Source organism: Aspergillus homomorphus, assembly GCF_003184865.1.
Source record: "Aspergillus homomorphus CBS 101889 unplaced genomic scaffold BO97scaffold_59, whole genome shotgun sequence".
Taxonomy (NCBI): Eukaryota; Fungi; Ascomycota; class Eurotiomycetes; order Eurotiales; family Aspergillaceae; genus Aspergillus; species Aspergillus homomorphus.
In genome coordinates this window covers 80,142-97,386 of record NW_020291945.1, presented here as the reverse complement: position 1 = coordinate 97,386, position 17,245 = coordinate 80,142, and the positions used below count along the sequence as shown (strand labels likewise).

The 17,245-nt window shown below is 53.0% G+C and overlaps 6 protein-coding genes across 6 annotated transcripts; 2 read left to right on the top strand and 4 right to left on the bottom strand.

The window, feature by feature from the left end:
- Positions 1-42: 42 nt before the first annotated feature.
- BO97DRAFT_235510 (tRNA modification GTPase) lies at positions 43-2,207 on the top strand. The gene is made up of 3 exons (XM_025690740.1): positions 43-363; positions 437-2,055; positions 2,136-2,207. Exons 1-3 carry the CDS (start codon positions 91-93, stop codon positions 2,152-2,154), a joined length of 1,911 nt encoding a protein of 636 aa, XP_025546906.1. The 5' UTR covers positions 43-90; the 3' UTR covers positions 2,155-2,207.
- BO97DRAFT_235511 (uncharacterized protein) lies at positions 2,208-2,672 on the bottom strand. Its single transcript, XM_025690741.1, has one exon. It carries the CDS (start codon positions 2,501-2,503, stop codon positions 2,261-2,263), a length of 243 nt encoding a protein of 80 aa, XP_025546905.1. The 5' UTR covers positions 2,504-2,672; the 3' UTR covers positions 2,208-2,260.
- Positions 2,673-7,737: 5,065 nt separating this feature from the next.
- BO97DRAFT_473439 (cytochrome b5 reductase family protein) lies at positions 7,738-8,936 on the bottom strand (the record flags this gene model as incomplete). Its single annotated transcript, XM_025700237.1, has 2 exons — positions 8,866-8,936; positions 7,738-8,808 (listed from the first exon to the last, which is right to left on the bottom strand). The coding sequence occupies exons 1-2, from the start codon at positions 8,929-8,931 to the stop codon at positions 7,738-7,740; spliced, it is 1,137 nt and encodes a 378-aa protein (XP_025546904.1). The 5' UTR covers positions 8,932-8,936.
- Positions 8,937-9,102: 166 nt separating this feature from the next.
- Positions 9,103-11,751, top strand: BO97DRAFT_399401 (putative amino acid transporter). Its single transcript, XM_025694244.1, has 2 exons — positions 9,103-10,397; positions 10,455-11,751. Exons 1-2 carry the CDS (start codon positions 9,360-9,362, stop codon positions 11,253-11,255), a joined length of 1,839 nt encoding a protein of 612 aa, XP_025546903.1. The 5' UTR covers positions 9,103-9,359; the 3' UTR covers positions 11,256-11,751.
- A 36-nt stretch (positions 11,752-11,787) lies between these two features.
- BO97DRAFT_418301 (glycoside hydrolase family 32 protein) lies at positions 11,788-13,692 on the bottom strand (the record flags this gene model as incomplete). Its single annotated transcript, XM_025696515.1, has 3 exons — positions 11,788-12,176; positions 12,240-12,622; positions 12,731-13,692. The coding sequence occupies 3 exons, from the start codon at positions 13,690-13,692 to the stop codon at positions 11,788-11,790; spliced, it is 1,734 nt and encodes a 577-aa protein (XP_025546902.1).
- A 561-nt stretch (positions 13,693-14,253) lies between these two features.
- On the bottom strand, positions 14,254-16,916 carry BO97DRAFT_473436 (CeGAL family transcription factor). The gene is made up of 5 exons (XM_025700236.1): positions 16,698-16,916; positions 16,427-16,518; positions 15,326-16,330; positions 14,667-15,261; positions 14,254-14,612 (listed from the first exon to the last, which is right to left on the bottom strand). Exons 1-5 carry the CDS (start codon positions 16,827-16,829, stop codon positions 14,328-14,330), a joined length of 2,109 nt encoding a protein of 702 aa, XP_025546901.1. The 5' UTR covers positions 16,830-16,916; the 3' UTR covers positions 14,254-14,327.
- Between the last annotated feature and the right edge of the window lie 329 nt (positions 16,917-17,245).

Below are 17,245 nucleotides of genomic sequence, written 5' to 3'. Positions count from 1 at the left end.
TTTGTTCCAACAATCCACACATCTCAGACTCTACCTGCGATACTTTTGGAGGAAAGCTGCTCAAACCGGTCAATTGATTAAGTCGTGCGCATGCGCAGGATCATTCCTCGGAACTCGCAGTTGCTCACTGCTGCCCGTCCATCATGGAGCAGCAGATCTTCGGCACTGGCTTGGGATAGAGCTGTTTTATCGCGACCTACTCCATTACCACGGCAATTAGGATCGCCACCGTGCCGCAACTTCTCCGCCTCCAGAAAGACCTCCTCGATCTTTGATGCGAACTCCACAATATATGCACTCTCCACTGCCCCCGGGCGAGCCGCCATTGCCGTCGTGCGAGTGTCAGGTCCAGCGTGCGTGCAGGTACAGTACACATACCCCAGCATTCCAGCACAATTCACTCAACCCGCCAGCCAACTAAACTCATAGTCCACAGATCTACAACGCTCTTTCCCCCTCCGCATCCCTCCCTCGTCCCCGCCTCGCCGCAGTCCGTACTCTTTACGACCCTCTACGACCCCCTTCCTCGGACACCATCCTCGATGCCGCGGCGTTGGTGCTATACTTCCCCGGCCCGAAAACCGTTACGGGAGAGGACGTGCTCGAACTTCACTTGCATGGCGGCCCGGCAATCGTCAAATCCGTATTGGCCGCAATCGCCAGCATTGACCTATCCTCATCGCTGTCCTCATCGTCAGCTACAACAACGCTGAACAATGAAGTCACAGACAAGCCTCCGCGCAGGGGAGGAGTGAAGGGGGACCCAATCCGCTATGCTGAACCTGGCGAGTTCACGCGCCGGGCCTTCCTCAACAACCGCCTCGACCTCCCGCAGATTGAAGCGCTTGGGGAGATCCTGCACGCCGAGACGGAACAGCAGCGCCGGATCGCCGTGCGCGCGAGTAACAGTGATGATGGCGACGGGAACGCGTTGTCGAAACGCTACGAGCAGTGGCGGCACCAACTCCTCTACGCGCGCGGTGAGCTGGAGGCGTTGATCGATTTCGCCGAGGATCAGCATTTCGATGAGTCGCCCCTGGAGCTGGTCGGGTCGGTGAGCGACCAGGTGCGCGCGCTCCAGGCGCAGATCCAGTTGCATATCGGGAATGCGGCCAAGGGGGAGTTGTTGCGTAGCGGGATCCGTGTGGCGTTGCTGGGGGCGCCCAACGCGGGCAAGAGCTCGCTGCTGAACCGCGTGGTGGGCCGTGAGGCGGCCATCGTCAGTACGGAGGAAGGCACCACAAGGGATATCGTCGATGTTGGGGTGGATGTCGGGGGCTGGTTTGTGCGACTAGGCGATATGGCGGGGATCCGGTCGGCTGAGGCGGCGGATGGCAGCACGACCCAGGGCGTGGTGATCGGGGCCGTCGAGAAGGAGGGTATCCGGAGGGCTAAGGCTCGAGCGCTGGAGTCGGATGTTGTTGTCGTAGTGGTCTCGCTTGAGGAGGGCGGAGAGGCAGGCGCGTCTTCACGTTTGGCCGTCGAGAGCGAGGTTGTGGATGCGGCTAATGAGTGTGCGCGCGCCGGCCGCTGCGTTGTCGTCGCCGTCAATAAGTGCGACCGGTTGCCCCGTCAGGGTCGCCTTCCTGACCAGCTGATGACCACGGTCCGGAGCTTGTTTCCCGATGTGCCGGACCGGCGCATCTTCGGCATCTCCTGTCTCGATGCCCGCCAGGAGATGAGGTCGGGATCCGGTCAGCAAGACCCGGGCCACATCCAGCGCTTTCTACAGGGCTTGATCGCTACCTTTGAGGAGCTTGCCTCCCCGGCGGGCATTGACGAAGACGCCAACGGCCAGTACGACCGGTCCTACTGGGAGGACTCCCTCGGAGTTACTCACCGACAGAGCTCAAATCTACAACGCTGTCTAGAAGACCTCGACGAGTTCCTAATCCAAACCCAGCCATCAACTTACCATAAACACAGGTTCGAGGAGGAAGTCGACATCGTCACCGCGGCCGAGAACCTTCGTGCAGCTGCCGATGCCCTGGCTAAAATTACGGGTAAGGGCGAGAGTGGAGACGTGGAGGATGTGCTTGGAGTAGTGTTCGAGAAGTATGATTCATCCCCCTTTGCTCATTTTCTTCTATCCTTCAACATCTATGTGGCTAATCGTTGGAACCAATTTGAAACAGGTTCTGCGTTGGAAAATGAACAAGATAGCCCGCCCTGAGTAATCAAGGGAACAACTGCAATCGCCATGTCACCGTCTCAACCCCCTCCCCGAGTGCAATTCAGCCGCTGAGGAGTACATTTGCATCTAGCAGTTGGTTCCAGCTTGATGATTCATATCGTTATATCCGCCCCGGCCCTGCATTTCTGGCTGTTCGGGCGGGGTCGAGACCGTGGTGGGAGTTGAAGAGGTGGGGGCGTTGTATCCACCACGACCCATGGAGTCCGTAGGTATGGGAGGAGTCGTGCGTGAGCCCATATTTTGAGGTCTGAGGTCGCTGGACGGCGCGGTTGAGATGAGTGTGGGTGCTGCAGACGTAGAAATACCCATGAAGAGGCGGATCGGAAGGATGGGTTCCGGTTAGGAGCCGTGGTCTCGGTGTGCTAAGTGGTTTCAGAATCGCAGTCACGGAGGATAGGCTAGATATCGCGCTGGACCTGAATTGCGTCCTGCAGTTAGACTGCAGTGGATTGCAGTAGCGAACGGCAAACAACTTAGAAGGATATGACAAGCACAAAGGGAGGCGAGATGGACGCCGTGGTCTCGATTCCGTTCAATGTTCATATAGGCATCATCCACTAGACTTCAAAATCCCAGAACAAAGGGTTGCCTACATACACCTGCCCAGAGGTGAAGATGGCGATTTGGAGGCCAGACCAGTTTCACAGTTAGGTATGAATGGAATACCTAATAATGCTCAATTGTCTCTCCACATGTACGCCTATTGGCCTCATCGGGTGTTTGTTTGCAACGGACCAACCTCCCGGACGCGGTCTTCCTCTTGTTCTCCCGATGCATGAGCAACTTTGTTTGAAAGCTAGTAGATAGGAAAACGGAGGATAGGCTTGACGCCGGAAAACAGTCATGACGAGATTATTCATGCGGGGTGAGCAGGGCTGTGCTGTTACCACTGAGTCAGGACCCGATTCATTCTTTGAATAGTGATCTCGTCGAGACCGGGTAGAAGTAAAGCATGCATAACCTTGATGAAACGACACAAGATGGCCAAGGGCTTGGGCTTGGTAGAAGGGCTTCATGCATCGTTGCTTTGTCCACATATAGGATTACTCACCCATGAATAAGGAAAAGACAAATGGAAGAGGGAGAGAGACATCCTACACGGCAAGCTCAAACGCTTCGCCCTCCAACGCTGTGTAAACTGATGAAAGAGAAGATTCCGAGTCCCAGTCTTCGTCTTCCTCGAGCTCGTTTTGATATGCTGTACTCGATATCCATATGGAGTCCAAGGGATATTTTGCAGTTCGCGCTTCGATGATTGAATTTGGTGATTCCGGTGAAAAAGCCAGTGCTTGTGTTCGGTCAAATGTTATCTCTAAAGGGGAACTGATCCCTCTGGGTTTTTCGAACGAGTCAATATGAGATCGCGCGCTGGATTTGGGACATGAGCGTTCGACTCCAAGGCCAAGAGTATGTTCTTTGGCGAGGAACGCTCGCGGCATGCTTCTGAGCCCCGGCATTGCATGACTGGGGCTGGCCTCTCGACGCATGTGTTCCGGTGTATGGGATCGGCTTGGGGGAAGCCCTTGCTCTAGAGTCCCTGGTAGCTCTTGGGGAATGACTGTTGTCGTTGAAGTCAAATGAGTGTCCATTGGAGAATCAGACCAAGAGCCCAGTGCTGTTCGTCGGGAATACTGGTCGTTCTTGTCCGCTGGAAAATAAGAAGTCCAGCCAGGCACGATGCCAAACCTCGATAGACTTGATTGCTGCATTTGATACAACAAGTTCTGCACCTCTATTTTCGTTCTTTCGGAGATGTTCAACGACGGTGCAAAGCCGATTCTGTCCACAGTAAGACCTATGTTGGCATCCTCTTTCGCCGCTTCCAGGCTACAAGACAAGAGTAACCGCAGGACATCAGGATGCCCGTAGTAAGCGGCGTGACGGTAGGGCGGCCAGCCCCTTTCATCACGCTTGATGGCCAATGCGCCTCTCTGAAGCAACAGGGTGACTACCGAAAGATGGCCCCCCATCGCTGCTAGACATAGTGGAGAATCTTCTTCAGACATCTCTTCGTAGGGTAGATAGACCGGTGATCCTCGATCTAATAAGTTCTGCACGGCAGCGGCATGACCGTACCGACATGCCACGCAGAGCGCCCGATCTCCTGCAGAATCGCGTGCCTCCAGGGAAGCCCCCTTATCGCAGAGTAAATTGAGGAGCCCCATGGACCCATCAGCCGCTGCTATATGAATCGATCTCCGAAGGTCGGGGTTAGCACAGGCTTCTATATCAGCGCCCGAGATGAGCAGCAGCCTAGTGACATCCAAGCTATTGGCCAGGCATGCGTAATGAAGAGGAGTGAAACCAGAGTTGCAGCGAGTCTCCAAGTGTATACTCTTGCGAACCAGATGCTCGACGACTGCGAATTGTCCATTCATCGCGGCTAAATGCAGAACCGTTCGACCAGCAACGTTCGTCTTGGACAGTACGCTCCTCTTGGGGCTCAGAACATCCACGACCTCGCTATGCCCATTAAAAGCTGCCCAATGCAAGGCTGTCATCGAAGCATCATCGACACACCGTGTGGAGGCTTTTCGTTTCAGCAGCCACTGGGTCGCAAACAATTGGCCCGTAGCGGCCGCGCAGATAAGGGGTGTTCTGTGATCATTGCCCATTGCATCAATATTCGCTTTGTTGTCAAGAAGTATCTCAATCACTCTGAGATGACCAGCTTCGCAAGCGTAATGCAGAGCTGTCATCATCATTCCGTCCTTTGCTTCAACATCTGCGCCTTCTGAAACCAGAAGGTGGACAATCGCTGAATCACCTTGTTTAGCGGCAGCATGCAGCGCAGTTGTCTGGTTATCTGCTCGCGCATTGAGCTTAGCATGGCATGCGATCAGCAAGCGCGTGGCATCAACATGACCATAGTAAGCTGCCAGCCAGAGGGCCGTTTGGCCATTGAAGTTTCGGGCATCGATATCAAAGCACTCAGGTAGAAGAAGTTCCATTACACCACAGTGACCGCGCGATGAAGCTAGATGTAAAGCCGTCGACCCGGACTTATCGGTGACATCCACTCGCGCATTCCTATGAAGCAACAATTCTACCACTTCTTCATTTCCATGTTGAGATGCGACCAGTAATGCCGTCCGGCGAGTGGAAATATGGCGGGATTCGATCTCATGGCCATTTTCAAGAAGCTGTGCAACGTCGGCACGAGACCCTGTCTGGGCTGACTGGACCAACAACGGTGCAGTCGAACCGTCTGCTGAAGCCAAGTCGTTGCTCGTCCCCATGTTCCCTTCGTAGGCCCGCCGCTCCGTGCGGCTACGAGCCGGGCATTGCGCGGGAACTGCGGACCAGCTAGGTCGTCTGAATTGTCGAATGATGGACCGAATCCTCTCACGTCGGGAGCCGGACGAGCGAGAGAGGCGTGAAGAGGCAGTCACACCCGACACATCCGATTGCCATCGGCGCGTCTGGGTTGGGCTCAAGGTGACGGGTTGCGGTATATACGATACGCTCCGCTTGTGACCCTGGGACGGACCAACTGCCGTAGGAGGCAAGCGGAGTGGAAGCACCAAGCGATTTATGTCTAAAGACTGTGGACTCGACGCAGATTTGCTCGTCTCAGTGCCATCCAGGGTGCTGCTATTGCGATTCCGACGAAAGGGAGAGATTGCTGTCGCGGTCGCGAGAGTCTCAGAAGGCAGTGCAATCTGCATGCATGGGAGGCTATTTCTCTCAGCCTTCTCGACTTCGGATCGAGTACTCACTGGGGCTGATGAGCGGCGATTCATGTTGCTAGATAGCGTGCAAGAGGATGCGTAGTCACTGACTGTCCGCCGGGTTGCACCTTCCTCGTAAAACGTCTGTATCGTCCTGCGATTGTCTGTTCGTCGTAATGGATGGTAGGTCTGCGCAGAAGAGGTCTGATGCGACTGATTTCGCCTTAATCGAGTCATTGATGCTTTTCTGCCCCACAAGCAGAGAGATAGCGGAGGAGAGGGAGGAAGAGAAAACGACAGACAAACAGAGAGAGAAAGAGAGGGAGCAGAAGTGACTGGCCTGGTTTCAGCCGAAACTCCATTGTGTTAATATGACTATTCTTCCTTGCGCATGATGTTCGGAACCCAACTGTGCAGCATCATGGCCCGATGTGCCAAGTGTCAGCGTAATTGCATTTCATTTTTCCCGGAAGAGCTTCCTTGACCGCAGGGCCAGTGTTCGGCTCGATCTAGAGCATTGGCTTGTACGTGGCCCAATGATGCAGAGGTGTGATGTCAGCTTTTGGCCGAAGCCATTGCAAAAGTCGTCAGTTTGGAATTACCGCGCGCGGTCAGATCTGGAAGGAAGATCGAGACGAAGATGGTCGGTCCGTCCGTAACACTAAGAAGTGAGGAAGAGAAGGAAAGTATACATTGTCCGCGGCGCCGCCTTTTAATCTATCCGGCTCGTTTTCGAACATGCAGAACCCTCGGCTTTCAAGCCCACCGATCCTCTTAAAGACAAATCGTCTCATTCACCCATACACCCTCATGAAACGAAACATTGTTCGAGGCAGGAGGTAGGACAGGAAACTGCATTCGCCCACGAGAACACTTTTTGCTTTTCCTTTTGTCCTACATTCTCTGTCTCTCTTTCAAGCACTAAGGGCATTTTGCTGGATCCCAGCTCTTTAGACTACCCTCGCAATGAACGTCTTATTGCACGTTTGGAGGCAGCTGCGCCGACCTTGTGTGTCCTCTAGGCTTCGTTAGGGCCCTCTGGGACTTCAATCTGGCTCTTCCGAGCATCTCAGGCCAGTCCAGCGGCACGACAAGTGAGTCGCTTATTGTCAGCACCGCCGTGATGTCTCGTTCAGGTGGTTGTTCAAGTGCGAGTGGCAACTTTAAGCCTCATTCCAGGAGGACATTGTCGAATAGAGTTACGTGAGAAGGATAGTTAACGCTACCACTCGCAACATGCGGGATCTAGCCAAATGGCGGTGGCCGCTTGTTTACGGGTGCTGTGATGAGAATGTCGTCTTTCTTGGCGATTGTTGAGGACTGCCTGTCATAATCACTTGTTCCTGGTAGGTATCTTTCCGCGGAAAATGACATCGGCAATTAACGCATTGCCGCGTCACGAAACATAATCTGCTCACACTTGTGCTCGGTGAAGCCGTGACTCTCGACCTGCTTCATTGGAGTCTGATGCGAGCCTGGGATACTGAGCATTCCGCTCAAAGCTCGAGCAACTGCGGGCGAGTGGAGTTCCTGAGAGGGCATTTGACGAGCCCGTCATGCACCCTTTCAGTTCCGAATATTGTCCATGGAAAACAGTCTCATGGTAAGAGGAGACGGAAAAGGAGAAGAAAGTAGATGGTGCTTAGGTACTGTACCTTGATTACCTTGGTTATGATAATCAACCCAGGGAGCAGAACCCCACACAACTTTGTCTGGTCGCCCCCCAATCGGAGAACAGCCATCATCGTCTCTCCGCACTGCCAAGAGCACCCGCTCTCGGAGAATGTTCTTTAAGAGTCCGTCCGGTATGAGGCTGTCTACGCAGAAACGGCGTGGATGTATACTGTCCTCTATATCGTACATACATCGCTCTCAAAGCTTCCAAACTGCCCAGTCCTTTAGGTTCAGCTCTTTAATGATCCCCCGGAGTGGTCCCTGCAATTCCATTCCCTCAGCCCACAGCTTAGGTCCTGCCATATGGCTGATGAAACCCTCCGGACCAGACACAAGGATCAGATTCTCTTGGCCCGGGTTGCGAGACGATGATTCGGTTGTATTGGTGAAACTCAATATCGCTTGCTTGCCAATTGCATTGCCTTCTTCATCGACAAAATAATCTACGGTCATTTGCCCAGGATATTGTGCTTGGAGAGCCTCCAGCTCTCGAACAATGAGAGAACGGCTTTCTCTAGGGATGGGCGCGACCGGAGCTGAGCTGGCCGTTGATGCAGCTGAACGGCCGAAGAGCCATGATCTCTGCGGAGATGGAGCTACTACTGTATCACTGACCCCCCCAACACAATCGTCACGTTTGCGATTAGCCCAGAGGATATGAATTCTAGGTTTGCGAGTCTGGTCTGTGCGTCGGAGAAGAGAGTGTGCGGCCTGTAATGCCGGGGCAATCCCGGTACCACCAGCGATGAAGAGAATCTGCTGAGTGTCCGGTGGGATCCCGCATTCACTTCTCGGGCCGCGCACCTCGATGGGAGAGCCTATATCGAGGCTATGTAGGTAGCGGGAAACTTCGCCATGGGGATCCCGTCGGATGAAGAATCGCAAGCATTCGTCCTCCTCCTCTTCTGGAGAGGTCAATGGAAGAGGAGTGTAATCTCTTCCGATCTGCAGCTGGGGCTGTTTGAACATCACACTCCAAATACCTGTTGTCCATGCTTTCTCGTAAACGGCGTGGTTGCTTCCGTCCACCTTAGGTGGCTGTAGAGTGAAAATGCTCCCGGACGATGACACAGGTTCCCGAGACACTAGATAATATGGAGTAAATTGAGTGGGAGTCAGAGTCGATGAGCGGGAACCCTGTTCTGATCTAATGTATGCGCCAATCCCGCCGGCAGCGGCTGTTATGAGGACCAGCTGCACCCATCGACGTGATTTCGGCGGCGGAGGAGGCGGGGAAGGAGAAGGAGAAGGGGGAGAGGGTGAGGACGGCTGCGATGATGTTGCGGAGGCGGAAGAAGAGGTATGGCATCGGGGGATCCTCGTCACCTGCCTCCCCACGATGGAGGGCGCATTGTACCGACGAAAGTTCTGGCAGGAAAGTCGGGACTTCATGTGGATGGCGGAGATGGACCGGAGAAGCTCTAAAACGCGCAGGTTTTGTTGCAATAATAGATTAGTTTCAGGGACCGGAGATCCCTCGGCACTAAGCCCGATCGGGCGGCCACACCCTCCCTTAGTCTATTCATCCATCCATCCATTCCTCTATTCACTTCCTCTCATTGACACAACCCGTGGACATAGTTCTCCTTCAGTTCTCCACCCTGTCCAACTCTCTCCTCGCCAATTGCGTTGCTCCTCCTCCTTTGGTGTCATTCATCATCTTTCCTGAAAATACATCATCTCTCCCTCGCCTCGCCCGCACATACCTTGCCCAGCCCCCGTCAGGAAATTGGCATGGACACAGTCCGTGCCCTGTCATCGTCCGCCATCCACCTTCACCTAACGCAAGTTCTGATCACATCTGACCACCGGTGGGAGGCATGTCCCGTATAGTTCTCTCCAACTCCGAACAGAGGTCGGACAATTATCATGCACCAGCCCGTGACTCCCTTGAGCTCGCCTCGCTGGCGTCATCACCTGACTCCGGTCCTCGATCATCCTGTTCCTCCTCTCCTTCGGGTATCTCCTCTTCGCGCAAGCTTTCTCTAGATGAAGAAGATCCTTTAGCCAGCTCCCACCTTCAGACGCAATCAACCTCCGGTCGCCCTCGATCCGCGCGCTCATACTCGGTGTCCTCCGCCTTTGATTTTGGGGCTACGCTCTTTCCCTTGTCGCAAACCACGGGAGGGTATGCTCCTTTGGGAGCCCCGTCCGCCTTGGACGGAGAGGCCGGCCTAGCTGACGGATCGCTCGAGCGGAACAAAACCTTGACATATGTGAATGGTCTGTCACTCGTGGTTGGGTTGGTCATTGGTTCCGGGATTTTCTCCTCTCCCAGCCAGGTTAACGTCAATGCGGGGTCGCCAGGTGCGTCGCTCATCGCGTGGGTAGTAGCTGGCTTGTTGGCATGGACCGGAGCGGCCAGCTATGCAGAGCTGGGTGGAGCGATTCCGCTGAACGGGGGCTCTCAAGTGTATCTTGCCAAGATCTTTGGTGAATTGGCGGGATTTCTGTTCACCTGGTGCGCAGTCCTCGTGCTGAAGCCTGGCAGCGCTGCCATCATCGCCATCATATTCGGAGAGTACGTCGTGCGGGCAGTTGTGGGGGCTGAGGTCGAAACGATCAACCCATGGATAAACAAGGCCGTAGCCTTTGGTGGACTTTTCGTTGTAACCTTGTTGAATTGCATCTCTACACGGGTAGCCGCACGCATCGGTGACTTGTTCATGTTTTTCAAATTCGTTGCGCTGCTGGGGGTCACCATCATTGGTATAGTGGTCGCTATCACAGGCCTATCTTCGACCGGGAGTGCCAACAAGGAGTGGAAAACTGGCTGGTTTGAGGGTACTAATGTCGACGTTTCCGCATGGGCTTTGGCTTTATACGCGGGTCTCTGGGCATTTGATGGTTGGGACAATGTATGCTTGGCTTCCGGTTTCTCCCATGCTACAGCAGCTTCTAACGCAACAATGTAGACCAACTATGTCACCGGGGAATTCAAAAACCCCAACCGAGACCTCCCACGGGTGATTCACACAGCCATGCCATTAGTCATTCTGTCCTATATCTTGGCCAACATTGCCTACATCCTCGTTCTACCTCAAGCGACCATCGAAGCGAGCAACACCGTTGCTGTGCAGTTTGGCGACAAAGTCTTTGGCCATGTGGGAGCCCTAGTCTTCGCACTGATCGTTTCAGCAAGTTGTTTCGGTGCTTTGAACGCCACCACCTTCACCAGTGGACGATTAGTCTACGCGGCCGGCAAAGAGGGCTACCTTCCCGAAGTATTCGGTGCTCTGTGGACTCGCGACACTTCCTCCGCCAATCGCCTCCAACACCGGTCTTGGTTGAGCAAATCGCTTTCCCGACTGTGCGGCTCCGGCACGCAAATCGGTTTCACCCCCATAAATGCTATGGCCCTGAACAGTGCTCTCACTTTGAGTTATATCGTCGTCGGCGAATTTAAAACACTCGTCACGTTCTATGGAGTCGCCGGTTATACCTTCTATTTTCTCACTGTCCTAGGTTTAATCGTGCTCCGCGTGCGAGAGCCGTACCTGCAACGACCTTACAAGACCTGGATCTCAACTCCGATAATATTTTGCTGCGTCAGTTTGTTCCTGCTGAGTCGTGCTGTCATTGCAGAGCCTTTACAGACTTTGATCGTGGTCGCCTTCATCATTGCCGGTGTTCCTGTCTACTATTGGCGCATCTACAAACGCGACGGTCGAAAGGCGTTGCCCAGTTGGAAATTCTGGCAGCGAACCGTCCGGTGATTTCTGTTTCACATACGAAAGACCCCTATAATGTTCAACCTACATACTTATATAATATCATTATCCTTCGCCTTCGTTGTGGCTCTTTTGCATGTCGTTCGGCCCTTTTCCTGTTGTTTCAATGCAAGCAAGAAATTTCTGCATCGGATGAGAGAAGAGGGGCTGTGTTGCAGGGCCCCTATGACTTGATGATACCCATTTGCATTATTCGGGTGCATGGTATGACGGATGCCAGGGGATCTTGCTTTCTTGCTTTCTTTATCCTTTTTCCCATAATCATGACCTGAGCACTGTTTGTATTGTCACCTCGGCGCGAGGATGAAATGTCGCTTGCGGAACGAGCGAGGCGGGCGTCAGTTTGAGCCCTGAGGGTCCTTCACCTTCACCCATCATCATTGACATAGAGATACCGCACATGGGCTGACATGACAGCATCGTCATGCTGAAAAAGCTTGACTTGCACCCGTGTATGATACAGAATATACCATTGCTTAATTCATGGATGGACTCCATGCTCCTGAAATGCTGTCGGTTACAGTAAACCTGCCGTATCAAGTTCGTCCCATATATCCGCCTGCAATAGAAGGGCAGGACTGGCCTCCATCGAAGGATCTGGCTCGCCATCCCCTCCCCGAGCGAAGAAGTGCAATCTCGACTGGTTTTGCTTGTCCGGCGAGAGATAGATTCGGGTTGAGATGACCGTTCGTTCGTTGATGAATACTTCCAGCACACTAGCATCCCAAAATGCATGAATTCGGAGTGTCTCCTGCTTTTGCTCACCCCGTTCAGTCTCGAAAGTGAACAGGGTGTGTGCCGCACTCTCGGGATCATGGTCTATCTCAGGTTCTATAGAGGAAGGACGTAAGATGATGAATTTCTCTATGGCCACTTGCCAGGACAAAGTAGTGCGGTGTTGAGCATCTGCACTAAACATCAGTGATAAGCTCGAAAAACTCCCATCTGTCACTATTGCAAACGACATACCCAGGCCATGATCGATGAATAGTCCTACTTCAGTGCAGCAGTTACTAACCAATATCTCCGCTTTAAGCTCCCATTTGCTTGTCTTTGTGAATAGACCGGTATCTGGCGGAGTTGGGTGGTCGCCCGCGCCCTGTAGAGAGATATCAGCTAGAAAACTTCTGTGCGCCTTGCTTCGAAGCTTCTCGACTCTGGGATCGGGCCTGATACCCAGGGTGCGAACAGTATAGGTCCCTCTGGGGTCAACTTCCAACTTGATAGATGTGATATCAATGAGCTCTGAGCAACGCGCACGCATTACGCAGTGCAGTGTTATCATGTTCACAACTCGAGGTATAGAAAGTACCCCGCTCCAACCTTGCTCGTGCCGCATGTTATCAGGAAGACTGTCTTCTGCGATCCAAGAGTAGACTACATGTTGTGACGTGACCGGATCCCAGAACGAATTGGCTGCGTATCCACACCCGTGATCGAGAATTCCTGAGAACGCTTACGTAGCGAGAGCCTGGTCCTGCGTCTTGGTGTTTGAGCAGACATCGATGGACATCCAGAGCTGTGCTCGTGCTGCTCTTCTGCGCGGTTTGCCTCGCGTTGAAGTACCTTCAGCTCCCATGATGACAAAATCGTGGGTACGGTTCGTGTCATCCGTCAGCGAGACAAAGTTGGCGACCTCCCAGTTGACTCCCATGTCTCCCGACCATTGTGAAGGTTGAGATCGAGGTTCGATGCGAACCAGGAGTCCCACATAAATCCACTCCCGTAAGTTCTGGGGGTTGATTGAGTACACAAAGACAGTTGGGGTTTCCCCAGCGATACCTCCAGAAATGAACCCGCAAAGGTTGGATGACGGTATAGCTCCCGGTTGCTTTAAGATAGCTGACCATTGAGTAATGAAGGGATCCCTCCAGCCTGTCACTTGAAGATGTTTGGGAGGGCCCGGCAAGATTGGGTTGCAGTCGATGCGCTGCCATGTTGTTCCCCCGTCTTTAGACGTTGCCAAACTGAGGGATTCAGAGCCAAAGACATAGGGCAGCGTGTAATGAATTGGTAGGCTTTTCACGGAGGTGTATACCGTGGTCAGGGTCCCAGGCTCCCCGTCGATTGCACCATTTCTCCGACAGCCTGTGAACACGCCACACCGGTCATATTCGGCCGAGGGAGCCAGACACGGCTCGGTATCTTGTTTCCAGGTAAGTAGATCGGATGAAACACAGTGTGCCCATGAAATGTTTCCCCAATCGTTCCCCTTGGGGTTCCATTGGTAAGACAGATGGTAGAGACCAGTTGAAGGGTCATATAATAGTCCACATGGGTCGTTCAGCCATCCATGAGGCGCGGTGATATGATACGACGGGCGCCACTGTTTGGTCTTATCAGAACCTATCTCCTGCTTGGTACTGCTGTCTCGATGGGAGCCCTTGGTGTCTGATAGGGACGGTGATGGATGCAAATGCATGGCGATATAAGATCTAGTACGCTACTCCCGATCGATAGCTGAGGCGTGAGGTCAGCCTATAAGCGCTGCTTGAATGCAACCATGAAGGCGAGCCAAAGTGGTCGTAGGGACGAGCACATGAGCGAGCGATGGTTGGGAGAGCGAGAGAGGGAGTTTTGTTTGCATGCGCGACACCGTACAGTACACACGAAGGGGGCTGATGTCGGTGCGAAAGGTGCGGTTAGAAGCCTGTGGACATGAAGGGGAGAGATGATTATTGCGTGGTTTTAAACCATTCCCGGCGGATCCTCGGCAAAACTCGTCTTGTCCATCGACCATCCAATCCACCATCCACCCGTCACAGCATCAGCCACAGCCTTCTTCACCGGCACTATGAGTTCCTTGACGCTGTATGCTAAGATGCTCATTGTTGATTCAATGCTTTACTGAAGGCGCGGTGGACGCCGAATCGACTGGACTTTTGCCGGGCGAAAGTGCTACAGATACAATATGGTCTATTCAATGCAAACGAGAAACCATCAAGCGTTACGCCGGTATGTTTTTTTTTGTCATACCATGGTAGTCACAATTCTCTTCCTTTAAGTGCCAGCGTTTCCAACGTCACCATTTCGACGCCAGGGATGGGTTACAGAAAGTTATTGTGGCGCCCAGGAATCACTAGCTGCATGAACGGAGCTCAACAACGCCTTATACTTGTCCATGAAGGGATGGTTGCCTCCACGAAGTGTGTTCAACAGAAGCAGATAGTCTCCTGTCAGTGATTTGGGAAATGTTCCGGCATCTGCCATAGGAGAAATTGGCAGTTGCATGTTCGGCACCGTTCCAGCTGGTGACGGCACCGTGATTCCTTTGGCGAGAGGCATTTGAACATTGTATAGTACGCTGGTCGCTCCTACTGCGATATCATACAGTTTTTCCACCTAAGGTAGTCAGCGCGTGAAGAAAACAAATGGATATTGGCAGTTGACGCGTACCAGACCTATTCCGTGAGCTTCCATGGAGCTTAAACGCAGAGCACGGCATATATCCAATGTGTCCTTTGCAAGCGTTACAGCAAAGTCAAGACAGAGCTCGCGGTGCTCGGATACAGGCCGTAAGAACCCGTGAGTGGAGCAAAGCACCCATATCCGGTTCTGTAGCCACTTTTTCGTGATGAAAACATCCGCACATTGTGTCTCTCTCAAACCTATCGTAGGGCGATTTTGGTCCCCACCAAGAGCTAACTTAGAGCGTTCGAACCAGTCGTAATCTTTGTAGAGCTCAGATTCGCTAACTCGGTTGAGGTTTGAATGGATCACCAAGGCCTTTGCCGCTGTGAGTTGTTCGCAGTAACCGGCTTTGATGCTGCATTGTTGATTCCAGCAGTCGACAACATCCTCATCGATGGCATCGAAAAGCTCCATCAAGCGGGCTAGACCCATCATTCCTTCGGCATCCTTTTCATTGTGGACGATAATCCCCGATACCAGACTGTGGGTGGCAGTGTGAATGAAGTCATGAACAGGCCGCATACTAAAGCCCGGTCTCCCCCAAAACGTGATAGGATGTCTACGTTGCAAGGCATAAGCCCTTGACGGTTGAGCACCAGTCAGTATAAGGTTTCGAGTTTGACGAGCATTGGCATGCAACCTACCTTTCGGTGATCGATAAGACAAGGTACGTCCGTAACCGCTGGCCCTTTTCCTCGCTAGGTAAGTCTTGATATGAAGCTGGATTATTGAGGCCGAGTGTCGCCGCGAGGTCCAAAGCCTCCCGCAGGCGAAGCCAAGCTGCATTATGCTGATTGCTACCAAAAAGACACCCGAAGAGATAGAAACTGGTCAAGACAGCCTCAATGGTGGGGTGCTCGCCAAAATCGGAACAGCTTCGCATCTTGGTTGCTTCGTGCATCATCGACCTCGCTTGATTCGCTCTGGAGGAGGAGGTCGGGCGCTCCTGTATCTCTATCGGTTGTGTGAGAGAAAAAGCACATAGCGCCAGTAGCATTGAGCCAAACTGAGGATTTCTTCGATGCTCGTGCGCCATCATCCGGATGAAAAGAGCCGAGCGGTTCAGGACTGGCAGTGTTGGGTGCAGACGATCAAAGTAGATGTCAATCCACGGGATCATGTTCGCTTCAACAATCGATGCCGGCCACACCATTTGCGCATGGTTGGAATCTAGGGGTACAACACCCGGCTTCGGTACTGTGATACTCGTAGCCGGGATATTTTGCGTCTGCAGGTTTGCAGACGTTGGGTCGGCCTCTATAATGGAGGGAAGCGAGGTTTTCAAGAGGATGTTGTTGCCCGGGAAGTCAAAAACAGGCAATTGAGCATCCAGGGTATCTGGAAGCCAGTATTCGACATCATTGCGCTCGTTCCAACCGATTCCACCATTACTCTGGGAGTCGGAAACATCTGTGCTCCAACCTGGTTGAATAGATGGAGTCGCACTTGACGGAGCGAGTTCTATGGATACCGGGGCTTCGCCCGGAATTGGCCAAGGCGGGGTCTGAACCTCGGGACCTTGATTCCCTCGAGACGAGGGGTCCGGTTGGTAAGGAAAAGAGCTTGGAAACGAATTGGATGCCCCCTGAGCCGGAGTGTTGTTCAGTGAGAGGTTATTATTTTGTTGCTGCCGAATCTGTGATACACGGCTTTGATTCCCGAAACGCAACAGTTAAGATGACAACGGACCAAAAACAGAAAAAGAAAAGAAAAAGCGATAAAACTAGATAGATGAATTCACTCACTGGCCAGTGGGACCTCTCTTCTTCTGAGGCTGGAAAAAGGTGCATTCAAAGCCCATGGAGACACATGCTCTACATGGTTGTGACAAGCTGCACTGTCGTCACCAGATGGGTTAGCTATGATTCCCCACATCTTGGAGAGGGAGGGGGACAGGAGAGGAGAGGAACAAGGGGCTGAAAGAGCAATCCAAATTTGAAAGCTCGGCAAGCAGGCAGAGCAGGCCCAGACCAGTGCAAGCATGGGGAATTAGAGGGGAGATGATGGGTCACATGCCTTGATTTTCCGAAATTTACATTGATCGCATGCGCGCTTTGCAACAGCTCCCGCTGGCTTCCTGCGGGATTCAGAACGGATGGCGCCGGTCACTGACGATGTTGCGGCAACATCCGAGCGTGGCTGGTTCATGATTGTGGCATAGTCACCATTAGAACTTGGAGTTAATCAGTGGGGTAGGGATGCAAAAGCATCTCAGACTATTATGGCCAAGCAAATATGCATGCAAGTACGTGGCAAGTACGGAGGTAGTGCAAGTAGCCCTGAGGTAAGCAGGCACAAGAGTGGGATGGGGATGATTTTGGGGGTGGGGGTTGGGGAAGGAGGGGAGGGGGAGGGGGGGTAGGAGGAGGAATCGAATTGAAGCCGGGTTCGTTCGGTAAGGTACGACGAACAATAGGTTGGTCGGTCGGTCGGTCGGTCGAACACTTGGCGGGGCTGCAGTAGTAATTGGGGGAAAAGTAACAAGGGAAATATTGAGGAGAAAACCAACCAAGTTACCTTAGGTTAGGTTCAAATTTCACAGCAATGGATGTATGCCCACTTTT

Excerpts from the sequence above, each read along its gene's own strand:
- BO97DRAFT_235510 (XM_025690740.1), top strand. The coding sequence starts at position 91 with ATGCGCAGGATCATTCCTCGGAACTCGCAGTTGCTCACTGCTGCCCGT. Across the intron at positions 364-436 it reads CAGGTCCAGCGTGCGTGCAG|ATCTACAACGCTCTTTCCCC; the intron begins GTACAGTACACA and ends CATAGTCCACAG.
- BO97DRAFT_235511 (XM_025690741.1), bottom strand. The coding sequence starts at position 2,503 with ATGGGTATTTCTACGTCTGCAGCACCCACACTCATCTCAACCGCGCCG.
- BO97DRAFT_399401 (XM_025694244.1), top strand. The coding sequence starts at position 9,360 with ATGTCCCGTATAGTTCTCTCCAACTCCGAACAGAGGTCGGACAATTAT. Across the intron at positions 10,398-10,454 it reads CATTTGATGGTTGGGACAAT|ACCAACTATGTCACCGGGGA; the intron begins GTATGCTTGGCT and ends GCAACAATGTAG.
- BO97DRAFT_473436 (XM_025700236.1), bottom strand. The coding sequence starts at position 16,829 with ATGAACCAGCCACGCTCGGATGTTGCCGCAACATCGTCAGTGACCGGC. Across the intron at positions 15,262-15,325 it reads GTCTTATCGATCACCGAAAG|GGCTTATGCCTTGCAACGTA; the intron begins GTAGGTTGCATG and ends TCAACCGTCAAG. Across the intron at positions 14,613-14,666 it reads AAGCTCACGGAATAGGTCTG|GTGGAAAAACTGTATGATAT; the intron begins GTACGCGTCAAC and ends TGACTACCTTAG.